General features: G+C 53.3%; 1 protein-coding gene across 2 annotated transcripts; it reads left to right on the forward strand.

The window, feature by feature from the left end:
• The first annotated feature begins 481 nt into the window (after nucleotides 1-481).
• Nucleotides 482-12110, forward strand: Asl (argininosuccinate lyase). Of its 2 annotated transcripts, XM_020167399.2 has the most exons (17): nucleotides 482-570; nucleotides 766-820; nucleotides 4692-4886; nucleotides 5248-5331; nucleotides 5545-5601; nucleotides 5740-5837; nucleotides 7913-7990; nucleotides 8083-8160; nucleotides 8556-8608; nucleotides 8891-8953; nucleotides 9146-9260; nucleotides 9404-9488; nucleotides 9596-9655; nucleotides 9874-9957; nucleotides 11501-11581; nucleotides 11707-11813; nucleotides 11902-12110. In XM_020167399.2, the coding sequence occupies exons 2-17, from the start codon at nucleotides 809-811 to the stop codon at nucleotides 12044-12046; spliced, it is 1395 nt and encodes a 464-aa protein (XP_020022988.1). In that variant the 5' UTR covers nucleotides 482-570; nucleotides 766-808; the 3' UTR covers nucleotides 12047-12110. The 2 variants fall into 2 exon arrangements, with proteins under 2 accessions (XP_020022988.1, XP_073931886.1); XM_074075785.1 differs by lacking the exon at nucleotides 482-570 and having other exon boundaries at nucleotides 591-820.
• The last annotated feature ends 315 nt before the right edge of the window (nucleotides 12111-12425 follow it).

Consider the following 12425-nt stretch of genomic DNA (forward strand, 5'->3'; position numbering starts at 1 on the left):
TCTCTCTCTTCCTTCCCTTCTTTTCTTCCTTCTTTTTCCTTTTTGTTTTTTTGAGAGGTCTCATTTTGTAGCCTAGGCTGGCCTGGAACACGCGAACCTTTTGCCTCAGTTTCCCTAGTGCTGTGTGGTGCACCACCATACCCAGGGGCGGGCATTATTTCTTATGTTCATTTCATTTTCCTAGATGTCTGATTCTGTGCCCCGCATTCGTAGGTGTCCAGTACGTTTGTTGAATGAACGAATGAACAGACATGCCATTTCACCTTGCAGATCTTGAGGTCCGAGCTTGTCATTGTCATTATGGGGATCAGTAGAGGGTCGCGTGCGCTAACCTGAGCGCTAAACCAGCACAACACCCTCACCACCGGTCTCTAGGCTCCGCCTAAGGCTCAGCTGGAGCGGGCCCCGTCCACAAACAGGATTGGATGAAGGTGGCAACGCCCACCCACTAGGCCGCCTTGGATTGGCGCGGACGCCTCTAGGAGGCGGTGCTAGGACAGGTCGTTGACGTCACTCAGGCGAGAAAAACCCAGGGCGCTGGCGGGCGACACAGACTACGCAGCGTGCTGGGTGGGTTTGCCGGTGCCGGACGGGCGGGACCCACGGGACTGGAGGGAGCGGGGAACGCTGGGAGCTGTGGCTTACACTGGGTGCTGCCCACGTCCGCTTCCCCACGGGCTGCAATCGGCCAAGCCCCGAGCTTTGAGCTGTGCCTGCCCTGGGGACCTGGCGGGCCGAGGTCGTCAGTCCGGTTTTGTTTTCCAGACCCGGAGGATCAAGGTTCTTGGACTACGAGGAACCGCCCAACATGGCATCGGAGGTGAGTGGGACCTCGGGGACGCTGGTCCTCCGAGTATGCAAGCCAGGGGGTGGGGCTCCCTGGGGATCAGCCTAGGCGGGGACCTGCGCGCAGATTTCCCCGTGCCGGACCCGCCGCCCTCCTGAACATTGTCCTTTCCCGCTCTAGGCTGCCAGACCCCTCCATCCCTTCCCCCCATACATATTCCGGCATACCTGCCAGAGCCTGGTAGAGACTTTTTTGGGGAGTCAAAGTTGTCCCCATCACCAACTGCCCTCCTGGCGCCCCCAGGTGGCCCGTGTGACAAACCCACCAACAGGGGATTGGCTGGCCCTGACCTGACTTGACAGTGCTATGCTCCAGCCTGGAAAGGTGCTGTCCACAGGGCAGCTCCTTCATGTCATCACCCCGTGTTCGATCAGTTCCCACCCCACTCCAGCAATTGTCCCTATGCATAGAAAAAGTCTCAGTCCATAAAGTGTCCTTGTCCTCCACTCTGACATGTGGAAAGAGCCAGGAGGTAGGGACCTCCTGGCCCCAGTGACCCCATGGGGTGCCTGCTCCCTGCCTGTCTCATTGGCCTCCCCTCCCTAAGACGAGGGTCTCCTGGCTTCTTTTCCTGACCACTGAGGGCAGGAGTCCAGGGACAGTTTCTTTCCGTGGGCCTTAGCTGATCGGTCTAGAAATGAGGGTAATAACAGCTGGCTGCCTCCATCTGTGAGGCACGGGGTCATGAGGTCAGTGCTTTGAACCCTGAAGCTTGATGCTGATGTTTGGAACCCTGGGCCTGGGTTCCAGTCCCTTCAAGTCCTTCCCGGCGAGTCACTTCCTCTGTCTTTCCATCTAGATAAATGGGTTAAGAACATGCACTCGGCTAGCTTCTGGGTCATGCTAGAGGGCCTAGACTTTGGAGCGAGACTTGGTTTCTGCACTAGAGTCACTTGAGCTCTGAATGTTTTTGTTCATTTGTAAAGCAGAGATAACAGTGTCTACCTCATGGGAGGGCATAATACATATGTAGAATCCTTCCTACAAGGCCAAGCAACAGTGAGCTCAATAAATGGCAGCTGGGGCTGGGTGTGGTGGCTCACACCTGTAATCCTAGCTACTTGGTAGCTTAGCTGAGTTCTGAAGAATCATGATTTGAGGCCAGCCTGGACAAATAGTTTCACGAGACCCCCATCTCCAAAATAACCAGAACAAAATGGGCTGGAGGTGTGGCTCAAGCAGTAGAGCACCTGCTTTGCAGCCTTGAAACCCTGAGTTCAAATCATGGTCCCACCTAAAAAAAAAACAGACAAAGAATGAGGATTTTTCCCTTATGCATGTTAAGTTGGCTGTAGCTCGTTTCACCCAATTTGTCACCTTGACCCTAGCACGTTGGGACTCCCCCTCTCTTCAGTGTCCACTCTTACCTCCTCCTGAGATCCTTTCAAAAGCTTACCAGAGGAGGATCTGACAGCTTGGTCCCAAGGAACAGTGGTCTGTCTTCAGACCAGGGATCCAGGTGACCTCAGCTTGCCCTAGGTCATCCTGTGGGTTGCTACTAATTGGTTTGGCTGAAGCTCTGCTTGTTAAGTAGTTGTTGTTATAACTAACAAGCCAGGCGTGGAAGGCCAGAAGCCTGCTTAGGGAATTGGTGCCAGGCTCCTTCCTGGGCCTCCTACAGCAGGCTCCTGGTTGGCTCCTGATTCCTGGCCCCCTGGCCCCAGTGGCAGGCCCAGGTCCTCACATGGTGAATGGGCCCTGCTTACAAGGCTAAGGGGGGTGGAGGCTGCTTCTGCAGGTCAGAGTCCTTTGGCAGCCAGGCTGGTGAGCACTGAGGGGTCAGGGGTCAGCTCACATGGGGCCAGAGCATGACAGAGGGCCCTAGGGTCTGCACAGAGAAGATAAAGGACACCCCAGTCCCTCTCTTCCTAACAGTTAGCATTTACCAAGTCCTCACTGAGTGCCAGGCACTGTGCTATGCGTGCACTTCACAAATATTATCCAGTTAAGAGCTGGTGGAGTGGCTCAAGCGGTAGAGCACCTGCCTAGCAAGCATAGGGCCCTGAGTTCAAACCCCAGTGCTGCCAAAAGAAAAAAAAAAAGTCTTCCTATACAATTGAATGCCCAAAACAAGCTTAAGGTCCTATTATAATTCTCGTTTTATAGAAAGACAACCTTGAGGTTTGGAGAAGTTATTGAATATGCCAAGGTCAGGTGGTCAACAGAGATCCCGAGCATTGCAGGGGACGGAGGAAGGCATACATACCCAGTGGCTCCTGTAGACCCCCTCCAGTGAAGTAACATGCCACCTCCCCCAGCACGCTCTCTTCCTGGTCTTTGGCACCCCAGGCCCTCTGCACATTCTGCGCTCCTCCCCATGACCCATGCCCTGGCCTATGCCCTCTTTCAAAATGTAGGTGCCTCTGTGCTGTCCCTCTGCGGTTGGCTCCTGAGGGTGAGGGGTCAGCTAGTGTCTTCCTAGAAGACAGTGATAACTGGTGTGTCGAGTGCTCTCCAGAGCCACAGGAAATATGGGAATTGGGACATTAGGTTCCGCACCAAGCTGTAGAAGAGAGCTACGCAGGTATCTGATGAGGCCTTCCACCTGCCTCTGCCCTGCACTGAACATTTAGGACACTGGAGCCAAGCAGAGCCCTGGTAGAACATGGGGTTGAAAGCATGCACTCTGAACTGCCTGTTGCTCATTCAACCCAGCCCAACTCAGTGCCCCTACCCTCTTGTCCCAAAGAGGTCATTCTGCACCAGATGTCTTCTGAATAGAAGCAGCAAGGGTGAGCTGCAAACTCAGTTTCCCCCTTTCTACAGCAGGACAGTATTGTACCTACCTCAGAGGACTGCTATCAGTACATGACAAGGAATTAGAATGGTGCTTAAGAGCTGGAGGCATGGCTCAAGTGGTAGAGTGCCTACCTAGCAAGTGCAAGGCCCTGAGTTCAAGCTCCCATCATACCTAAATAAATAAACAAATAAATAAGAATGGTGCCTGGCACACAGTGAGAATGCCTCATATGTTAGCCAATATGTATGTAGGTATCATTTTCATTAGTACATTGGGGCTAGATTAGAACTCAGGTTCTAGAAATCCCAGCAACTTGGGGAGATGGGCGGATCAGTTTTAAGGTCAGCCCCACCAAGAAAAAAGTTAGTGAGGCCCTATCTCAACAAACAAGCCAGGTGTGATGGAGCACATCTGTAAATCCCAGCTACTCAGGAGTCGGAGGTGGGAGGATATTGGTCCAAGGCCAACCTGAGCAAAAAGCATAAAATGCTATCTGAAAAATAACAAAAGCAAGGAAGGCTGACTCTGTAGCTTTAGTGGTAGAGTGCCTGCCTAGCAAGTGCAAGGCCAGAAGTTCAAATTCCAGTGCCATAAAACAAAAAACTACTCAGGTTCCAGGGTGACTTCCTACATTTGCCAGCGGCAAGAAAAGTCCACGAATTTCTGTTGTGGTCCCAGGCATGCCAGCATCTCTCTGGAGTCATGCCATGTAGTGGGAAAGAATGCTGCCATCTGTGTGCGGCTATGTCCCCACCCTTATCCCCTGAATCTTAGTTTCCTTATCATCTAGTGAGAAGAACCCTGTTCAGTGGCCCCTGTTAATAACTTTCCCCAGGGCCATTTTTTGGCGTTACTGGGGTTTGAACTCAGGGCCTACAACTTGAGCCACTCCACCAGCACTTTTTTGTGATGGAGTTTTTCAAGATAGGGTCTCATGAACTATTTGCCTGGGCCGGCTTCAAACTGAGATCCTCCTGATCTCTGCCTCCTGAGTATCTGGGATTACAGGTGTGACTACTGATGGCCCACTCCCAGGCCCTTTTCTTGAGAGGCTCTGTTCTGGAGGGTGGGGAAGTGGTTAATTACTCCTGCTCTCTTGGCCAGAGCGGGAAGCTGTGGGGTGGCCGGTTTGTGGGAGCAGTGGACCCCATCATGGAAAAATTCAACTCGTCCATCATGTACGACCAGCGTCTGTGGGAGGTGGACGTGGAGGGCAGCAAGGCATACAGCAGGGGCCTGGAGAAGGCGGGGCTTCTCACCAAGGCCGAGATGGACCGGATCCTGAGTGGCCTGGACAAGGTATTTTCCACATGCTAAGCCCCACCCTACACCCTTCTCCTTGCAGCCTGAATCTCCTGCCAGGTCCCCAAGCACAAATTGTAGGATCCTAAGCTGTCATTTCACCTGGTAACAATCACACAATTTGAGATGCCGTTTAACCACATGCTACAGTAACCATCTCAAATTCTAATGACCCCTGCAGTCCCTCTGGCTCATGGGCAAAGGTGTGCTGGGCCTGAGATGCTCCCTCGAGGTGGGCGCTGTGCCAAGACTCAGGTTGTACAGAGATAATTAGCCATTCAGGAGAGAGAAGCAGGACCCTCTTGCCTACTAACTCCTTTCTACTTGTTCCTCTGGGTTTCTGCCCCTTTCACTCTAGGTGGCTGAAGAATGGGCCCAGGGCACCTTCAAACTGAACCCTAATGATGAGGACATCCACACGGCCAATGAGCGGCGGCTGAAGGTAGGATACCCCCCTCATGCCTCTTTATCTTCCCATGGCCCCATGTTTTGGTTCTCTTCATCACTGATAGAAAATGGGTGAGTGGAAACAGCAAGAGACTCAGGCAGGACGGGGGCCCCAGGTAGGGAGGGCCAAGGAACCCCTCCCCGCCTGGGTGGACCCCACTGGGCTGTGAGCAGCCTCTCCCTGACCCCTTGCCTCCCTTTACCCCAGGAGCTCATCGGAGAGACCGCAGGGAAGCTGCACACAGGCCGCAGTCGGAACGACCAGGTACCACCTACCCCTCCATTCCGGCTTTGTGCCTTCCCCACTGTAGCAAGTCCCCATGGCCAGGGCTCAGTAGCAGTCTTCGTGCCCCATGGAAGCTACAGTCTGCTTCCCTGAGCGCCACTTCCTTTTCCCCCACAGGTGGTCACAGACCTCAGGCTATGGATGCGACAGACCTGCTCAAAGCTCTCTACCCTCCTCTGGGCACTCATCAGGACCATGGTGGATCGGGCCGAGGCGTGAGTCCCTAGGGACAGCCAGATGGTTGGGAAGACTGTGAGAGCAGCCAGGCTTTCCTCAGTCCTAGGTGGTAGGGTGAGGAGAGTTAGGGAGTCTGGGTGGGCCTGGAACTCCTGCAGTAGCATGGAGCAATCAGAAGTGGGGCATTTTTTGCAGTATCCCCAGGTCAGCCTAGCTGAGTGGGCAGGAAGAGCTTGCCCTTCAAGGATTGTAGAACAGGAAGGTGGTAAAATGGACTGGAGATGTGGCTCAAGTGGTAGAGCACCTGCTTTGCAAGTTTGAAACCCTGAGTTCAAATCCCAGTCCCACCAGAAAAGATTTATAGGACTAGAACAGAAGCTAAAATAGCAGCTGCCCATGCTAAAGGCCTAGATGAGCCTGGAGCAGCCAGAATCTGCCTGTGCCCACCCAGCACAATGGGAAAGGGCAAAGCCAGAGGCTGCCTCCTGCTGGCCTCACCCTGAACTCTGGCTTCCATGCCCTGATGTCTTTGGGGCTGGCTTTTTTCCTTGTAGACCTGGCCAGCTAGCTGCTGAGATGTCCCTGTGTGGTGTCAGATGTGGAAATTGGCCCTTCCTCAGTGGCCCCACTTTATGGACCTGAGATACCTGGTGGTACTAGAGCATAAGAATTGGGGATTGAGAGACTGATGGGAAGAATAAGGAGTGCATGCCAATGAGAACTGGGTTTGTTTGGTTTTTTTTTTGCAGTATCAGGGCTTGATCTCAGGGCCTATCTACACCTTGAGCCACTCCACCAGCCCTTTTTGTGTTAGGTATTTTTAAGATAGGATCTCGCAAACTATTTGCTTACGCTGGCTTCAAATCACGATCTTCCGAATCTCTGCCTCCTAAGTAGCTAGGATTACAGGCATGAGCCATCAGAACCCAGCAGAGAACTAAGGTTTTTTATGAAGTGATGAAAATATTCTAAAGGCGAGTGTGGTGATGGTTGTGCACTAAAGCATACACTTTATTTATTTATTTGGTGGCAATAGGGTTTGAACTCAGGGCTTCACGCTTGCTCTTGTTGCTTGAGGCACTACATCAGCCCTAAAGCAGATTGTATGTGAATTGTCTCAGTAAAGCTATTATTTACTTATTTTGTGGGAGTGAGGTTTGAACTCAGGTCTTTGTGCTTGCAAAGCAGGTGCTCTACCACTCGAGCCACACCTCCAGTCCGTTTGGCTCTGATTATTTTGGAGGTGGGGTTTCACAAACTATTTGCCTGGGCTGGTCCTGAAATTCAGCCCTCCTGATCGCACATTCCCAAGTGACTAGGATCACAGGCATGAGCCACCAGCACCCAGCTAGTAAAACTATTTACTAAAATTAAAAGAAAGGGCATTCTGGGAGTAGAGCACTTGCCTAGCAAGTGTGAGGCCTTAAGTTCAACCCTAATATGGTAAAAATAAACAAATAAAAAAACTCCCAAAACTCCAGGTAAAAGAAAATGATAAAATGATAACAGAATTAAAAAGAAAACTCAGTACCATTTATCTATATCACCTCTGCCTCTGCACTGATCTTTTCTTTTTGGTGGTACTGGGGTTTAACTCAGGGCTTCATACATGCTAGGCAGGTGTTCTACCACTTGAGCCACACCTCCAGCTTCCCTGCTTTCTTTAAAGTCCCCAGCTTATCTCTGGGGTCCTCAGGAGCTTATCTTGTGTCTCCCACTACAGGATGGTACCAACCATGGGTCTGCTCCCTGTTCTGGCCCCTGCTTATTGCTGCCAAGTGGCCCTGCCCATTGGCTTTGCAGAGTGGCTCTGCCTCAGTCCAAGCTAAGGGTGTAATTCACACTTGGTCCTAGAAAAGCCTTATCTCTTGGTGGCCCATGGCCCTGGCTTTGTCCTTGGAGTACACTACCCTACTTCTGGTCTCTTTCCCTGTAAGACCTGTTTGTCTTAGGAGATCACTGGGATCCTGTTCAGGCAGAGTCTTGTCCCTATCGTCTCTGGAAGGACCCAGGCTTGTCCCAGGCATCATAGGCAGGCTACACCTGAACCTCCACCTGAGTCCCTGCTGGATCCCAGCCCCTCAGACCTCCTGCTCCATCTCTTCCCCTGCAGGGAACGCGATGTTCTCTTCCCAGGGTACACACACCTGCAGAGGGCTCAGCCCATCCTCTGGAGCCACTGGATCCTGAGGTGAGCAGGTGGGGTTCAGGCGACGATGCCAGGGGCCACGACGGAGAGGAGGCCCCAGATGACCCTGACCCTCCAGCCCTGGCTTCCCCCAGCTATGCCGTGGCACTGACCCGAGACTCTGAGCGGCTGCTGGAGGTCCAGAAGAGGATCAACGTCCTGCCCCTGGGGAGGTGAGCAAGGCCTCAGGGCCCCAGCGCCCTGGTGGGGGAGGGGGTGCTGGAACATAGTCAGCATGGCCCTTGGGGGTTGACAGAGTTGGATGGGAAGCTGGCTCATTGCCAGGAGGAGAATCCCACGTGGGTTCAGTTCTCTCTAGGATAGGGACAGCTAAGCTAGCAAATGTGTCTAAGTGGGTCAGAGCTCTCCAGAGAGCCCAGCCAGCTGTCTGCCATTCTCCCTGCTTGGGGACAAGTTCTGGCACCCAAGGTGGCTGGGCCTGGGAAGAGACTCAGCCCCAGGATGAAGCCCCTGAAACTATGACTCAGTTCTGGGGGTGCACGTGTAGATATGTGCCAAGGCCTGCCTGTCAAGAGCCCTGGTCACCATGAGTCTCTCGTCCCTGCAGCGGGGCCATCGCAGGAAATCCTCTGGGTGTGGACCGGGAGCTGCTCCGAGCAGGTGAGGCCCACGCCCTTCTTCCCCAGGGAGGGTCACCCTCAGTTCTGCCAGGCCCCACAGACACACACGAGATGAGAAGCAGGGCCTGCATTCATTACCTATGGGCACTGAGGTTACAGGTCTTGGGCCCTGGCAGGGGAAACTCAGGGCTCCCTCATGGAACCTTCCCCACCTCCTGCCCCCCCAGTCCTCATTCCTGAAAGGGGGTCAAGGCAGAGATGGCCAGGATAGAGGACACTCCTTGCCCTCCAGCCCAGTTCTCTTTCTCCCTCCCCACTCCAGAACTGAACTTTGGTGCTATCACTCTTAACAGCATGGACGCCACCAGCGAGCGAGACTTTGTGGGTGAGTCCTAGACATCACCCCCTCGTCTCCAGTGACAGCCCCCTGCACTGCACCTCAGCCTCACACCCCAGCCCAGCTTCTCTCCAGTCCTCTCCTCCCCCACCTACCCCTTGTATGGCACCCCCTGGAGCTTCTCCAGGAACCAGACAGGCCTGGTGACCCCAGAGTCTGGTCCTGTCCTCTCCTCCCAAGCCGAGTTCCTGTTCTGGGCTTCGCTGTGCATGACACATCTGAGCAGGATGACTGAGGACCTCATCCTGTACGGCACCAAGGAATTCAGCTTTGTACAGCTCTCAGATGCTTACAGGTAAGGCCTGAGCTGCTGCATGCCCTGTTCTACCTCTGTACCCACCAGCATGGCTTCCTCTCTCCCCGCCCGACTGCTGGACCTGCCAGCAGGCCAGCCGATGGGCCACCAAGCGTCTTCAGTCCCAGCATCTCTGTCCCCAGCACGGGAAGCAGCCTGATGCCCCAAAAGAAAAACCCAGACAGCCTGGAGTTGATCCGAAGCAAGGCGGGGCGAGTGTTTGGGCGGGTGAGCAGGGCAGAGAGGGGGGCAAGGCCTCCGGGCTGACCCAGTGGGTCCTCAGGGGACTGGGACAGATTCAGGGTCCCAGCTGCTGAGCCTCATTCTTCCTGCAGTGTGCTGGGCTCATGATGACCCTCAAGGGACTTCCAAGTACCTACAACAAGGACTTACAGGTGTGAAGTTGTATACAAATCACATCGTGGTTCTCAGGGCTCTGTCCCCAGAACTGCTCCTGCTGTCCTGGCACCCGGCCCCATGGCCACCCTCAGAACTTGGTGCTGTTCCTTGGGGTGGAGTGTGACATGGGCTCAGTGTTTCCATAGAAGGCAGTAGGGATGTCCCAACAGAGCATGGGGCTGGTGACCTTTATCTCTTGCCATGTGTCTCCCAGGAGGACAAGGAAGCTGTGTTTGAAGTGTCAGACACCATGAGTGCTGTCCTTCAGGTGGCCACTGGTGTCATATCTACACTGCAGGTAATGCCTGCCCTTGCCTACTTCACTTGCCTCCTCTCCCCAGACCCGTAGCTCTGGGGTGGGTCTTGGGGTGTGGCTGGAAGATCTGGGGCTGGGAGGAGTTTTGTACCAAAAGCTGCTGCAGTGGAATAGAAGAGGATTAGGCTTAGGGCTCCAGGTTCTGTCACCTGTCCAATGCAGATTTCTTTTCTATTTTTAAAAATTTTTTTGGTGGCATTGGGGCTTAAACTCAGGGCCTTACCCTCGCTAGGCCAGCGCTCTACCACTTGAGCCACTCCACCAGCCCATTTTTTTGTGTTGGGTTTTTTCAAGATAGGGTCTTGTGAACTATTTGCCTGGGCTGGCTTTGAACTGCGATCCTCCTGGTCTCTGCCTCCTGAGTAGCTGGGATTATAGGCATGAGCAACTGCACCTGGCTTCTTTTTAAATCACTTATCATAGGAAATTTCAGTATATGAACATTAGAGAAAGAATAACGAATCCCTATGTATCCACACCCAGCTTTAGCAAATAATCAGCTCATGGTCATCCTTGCTCTACCCACTACTTCCTCCTCCCCCCAATTACTCTGAAGCAAATTCCAGTTTCCGCATCATTCTGTTCCTAAATACTTCAGGAAGTGTCTCTAAAATGCTGGTTCTTAAAAGTGTGTTCTCCAGACTAGCAGCTTTGACCTCAACCTAAGAACTTACAGACATACAATCCTAGGCCCCACTCCAGACCAACTGCATCAGATGCTCCAGGCCCGGGGCCCAGAAACTTGTAGTTTTTTGGGGGTTTTTTGAGACAGAGTCTCACTGTGTGGCCCAGGCTGGCCTGGAACCTGTGATCCTCCTGTCTTAGCCTCCTGACTACTGGGATTATACACATGCACCGTCATACTCCACCAGTTTGGGTTTTTTTTGGTCAGACTTGGGTTTGAACTCAGGGTTTCACACTTGCAAAACAGGCACTCTACTGCTTGAGCCACACCTCCAGTCCATTTTTCTCTGGTTATTTATGGAAATAGGGTCTCCTGAACTATTTGCCCACGCTGGTCTTGAACCAAGATCCTCCTAATTTCAGCCTCCCAAGTAGCTAGGATTACAGGTGTGAGCCTCCAGTGCCTGGCACCAATTTGTATTTTTGATAAGTCTTCCACATAATTCTAATTGCATACTACAGATAAGGATTCAAGACAGGTGCTGGTGGCTCACACCTATAATCCTAGCTACTCAGGAGGCAGGGATCAGGAAGATCAAGGTTTGAAGCCAGTGCAGGCAAATAATTGTTCAAAAGACCCTATCTTGAAAAATCCATCACACACAAAAAAAGGCTGGTGGAGTGGCTCAAGGTGTAGGCCCTGAGTTCAAACCCTCGCACCGCAAAAAGGACTCTGAAGACATCAAGCAATACCACAACAGCAAGTCTAAATCTAAAACCGCTGTATAATTATGAGAAGGTTTAAGAGGAGAAGGGTTGGGCAAGAGAGGAGCCCAAGCTGGACATCCTGGTGAGGGCGGCAGTTTCAGAGCTCACTACTTGCTGGGCCTGCACCTCTTAGGTTCACCACGAGAACATGGTCCAGGCTCTGAGCCCTGACATGCTGGCCACCGACCTCGCCTACTACCTGGTCCGTAAAGGGGTGAGTGAAGGGACGACGATACCCCTCAGCTGGGCATGGGGGAAGTCAGGAAGGGCCACGGATACCCAGGGCAGAGCAGAGAGGAAGAAGCCCATGTCAGAGCTGCCCTCTGCCCTGCACCCCAGATGCCTTTCCGCCAGGCCCACGAGGCCTCTGGGAGAGCTGTGTTCATGGCTGAGACCAAGGGGGTCCCCCTCAACCAGCTGTCACTGCAGGAGCTGCAGACCATCAGGTGTGTCACTCCCTTCCCTCTGCCACCTCCCTGAGGTGAGCCTGGGTAACTGGAGACTGGGGTGGCCTATCTTCTTCTTCCTCCCCAGTCCCCTGTTCTCCGGAGACGTGAGCCACGTATGGGACTATGGGCACAGTGTGGAGCAGTACAGCGCCCTGGGCGGCACAGCACGTTCCAGTGTCGACTGGCAGATCGGCCAGGTGCGGGCACTGTTAAGGGCACAGCAGGCCTAGATGAACCCTCCCAAGCCTGCCCCAAATAAAGTGGGCCCCAGAGGAGGCTGCGTGTGTTTCCTGTCCCAACCTGTCTCCCTCATTGGTGGGCTTGTCGGGGTCTGTTGAATTGGCCAGTGGGAGACATAAACTGGGTACCAATGGTGAGAGTCAGGATGGGGAGCTCCCATCACAACCTCTGCTTTCTCCATCCCTACCTCCTTTATCACAGGATGTCACAGTGACTCCCTACCTGGGTGTCCTTAGCACGAAACGGGTCCTTGGAATTCTGATACCACCTAAGGGGGCACCAGCCAGTCACTACCCATTGCTGATATCCCATGGGCTCACCTCCTCTTATTCTCTCCAGGCTTAACTCATCCTTCTGACCATTTCAGGT

This window comes from Castor canadensis, chromosome 6, assembly GCF_047511655.1.
Source record: "Castor canadensis chromosome 6, mCasCan1.hap1v2, whole genome shotgun sequence".
Classification (NCBI taxonomy): domain Eukaryota; kingdom Metazoa; phylum Chordata; class Mammalia; order Rodentia; family Castoridae; genus Castor; species Castor canadensis.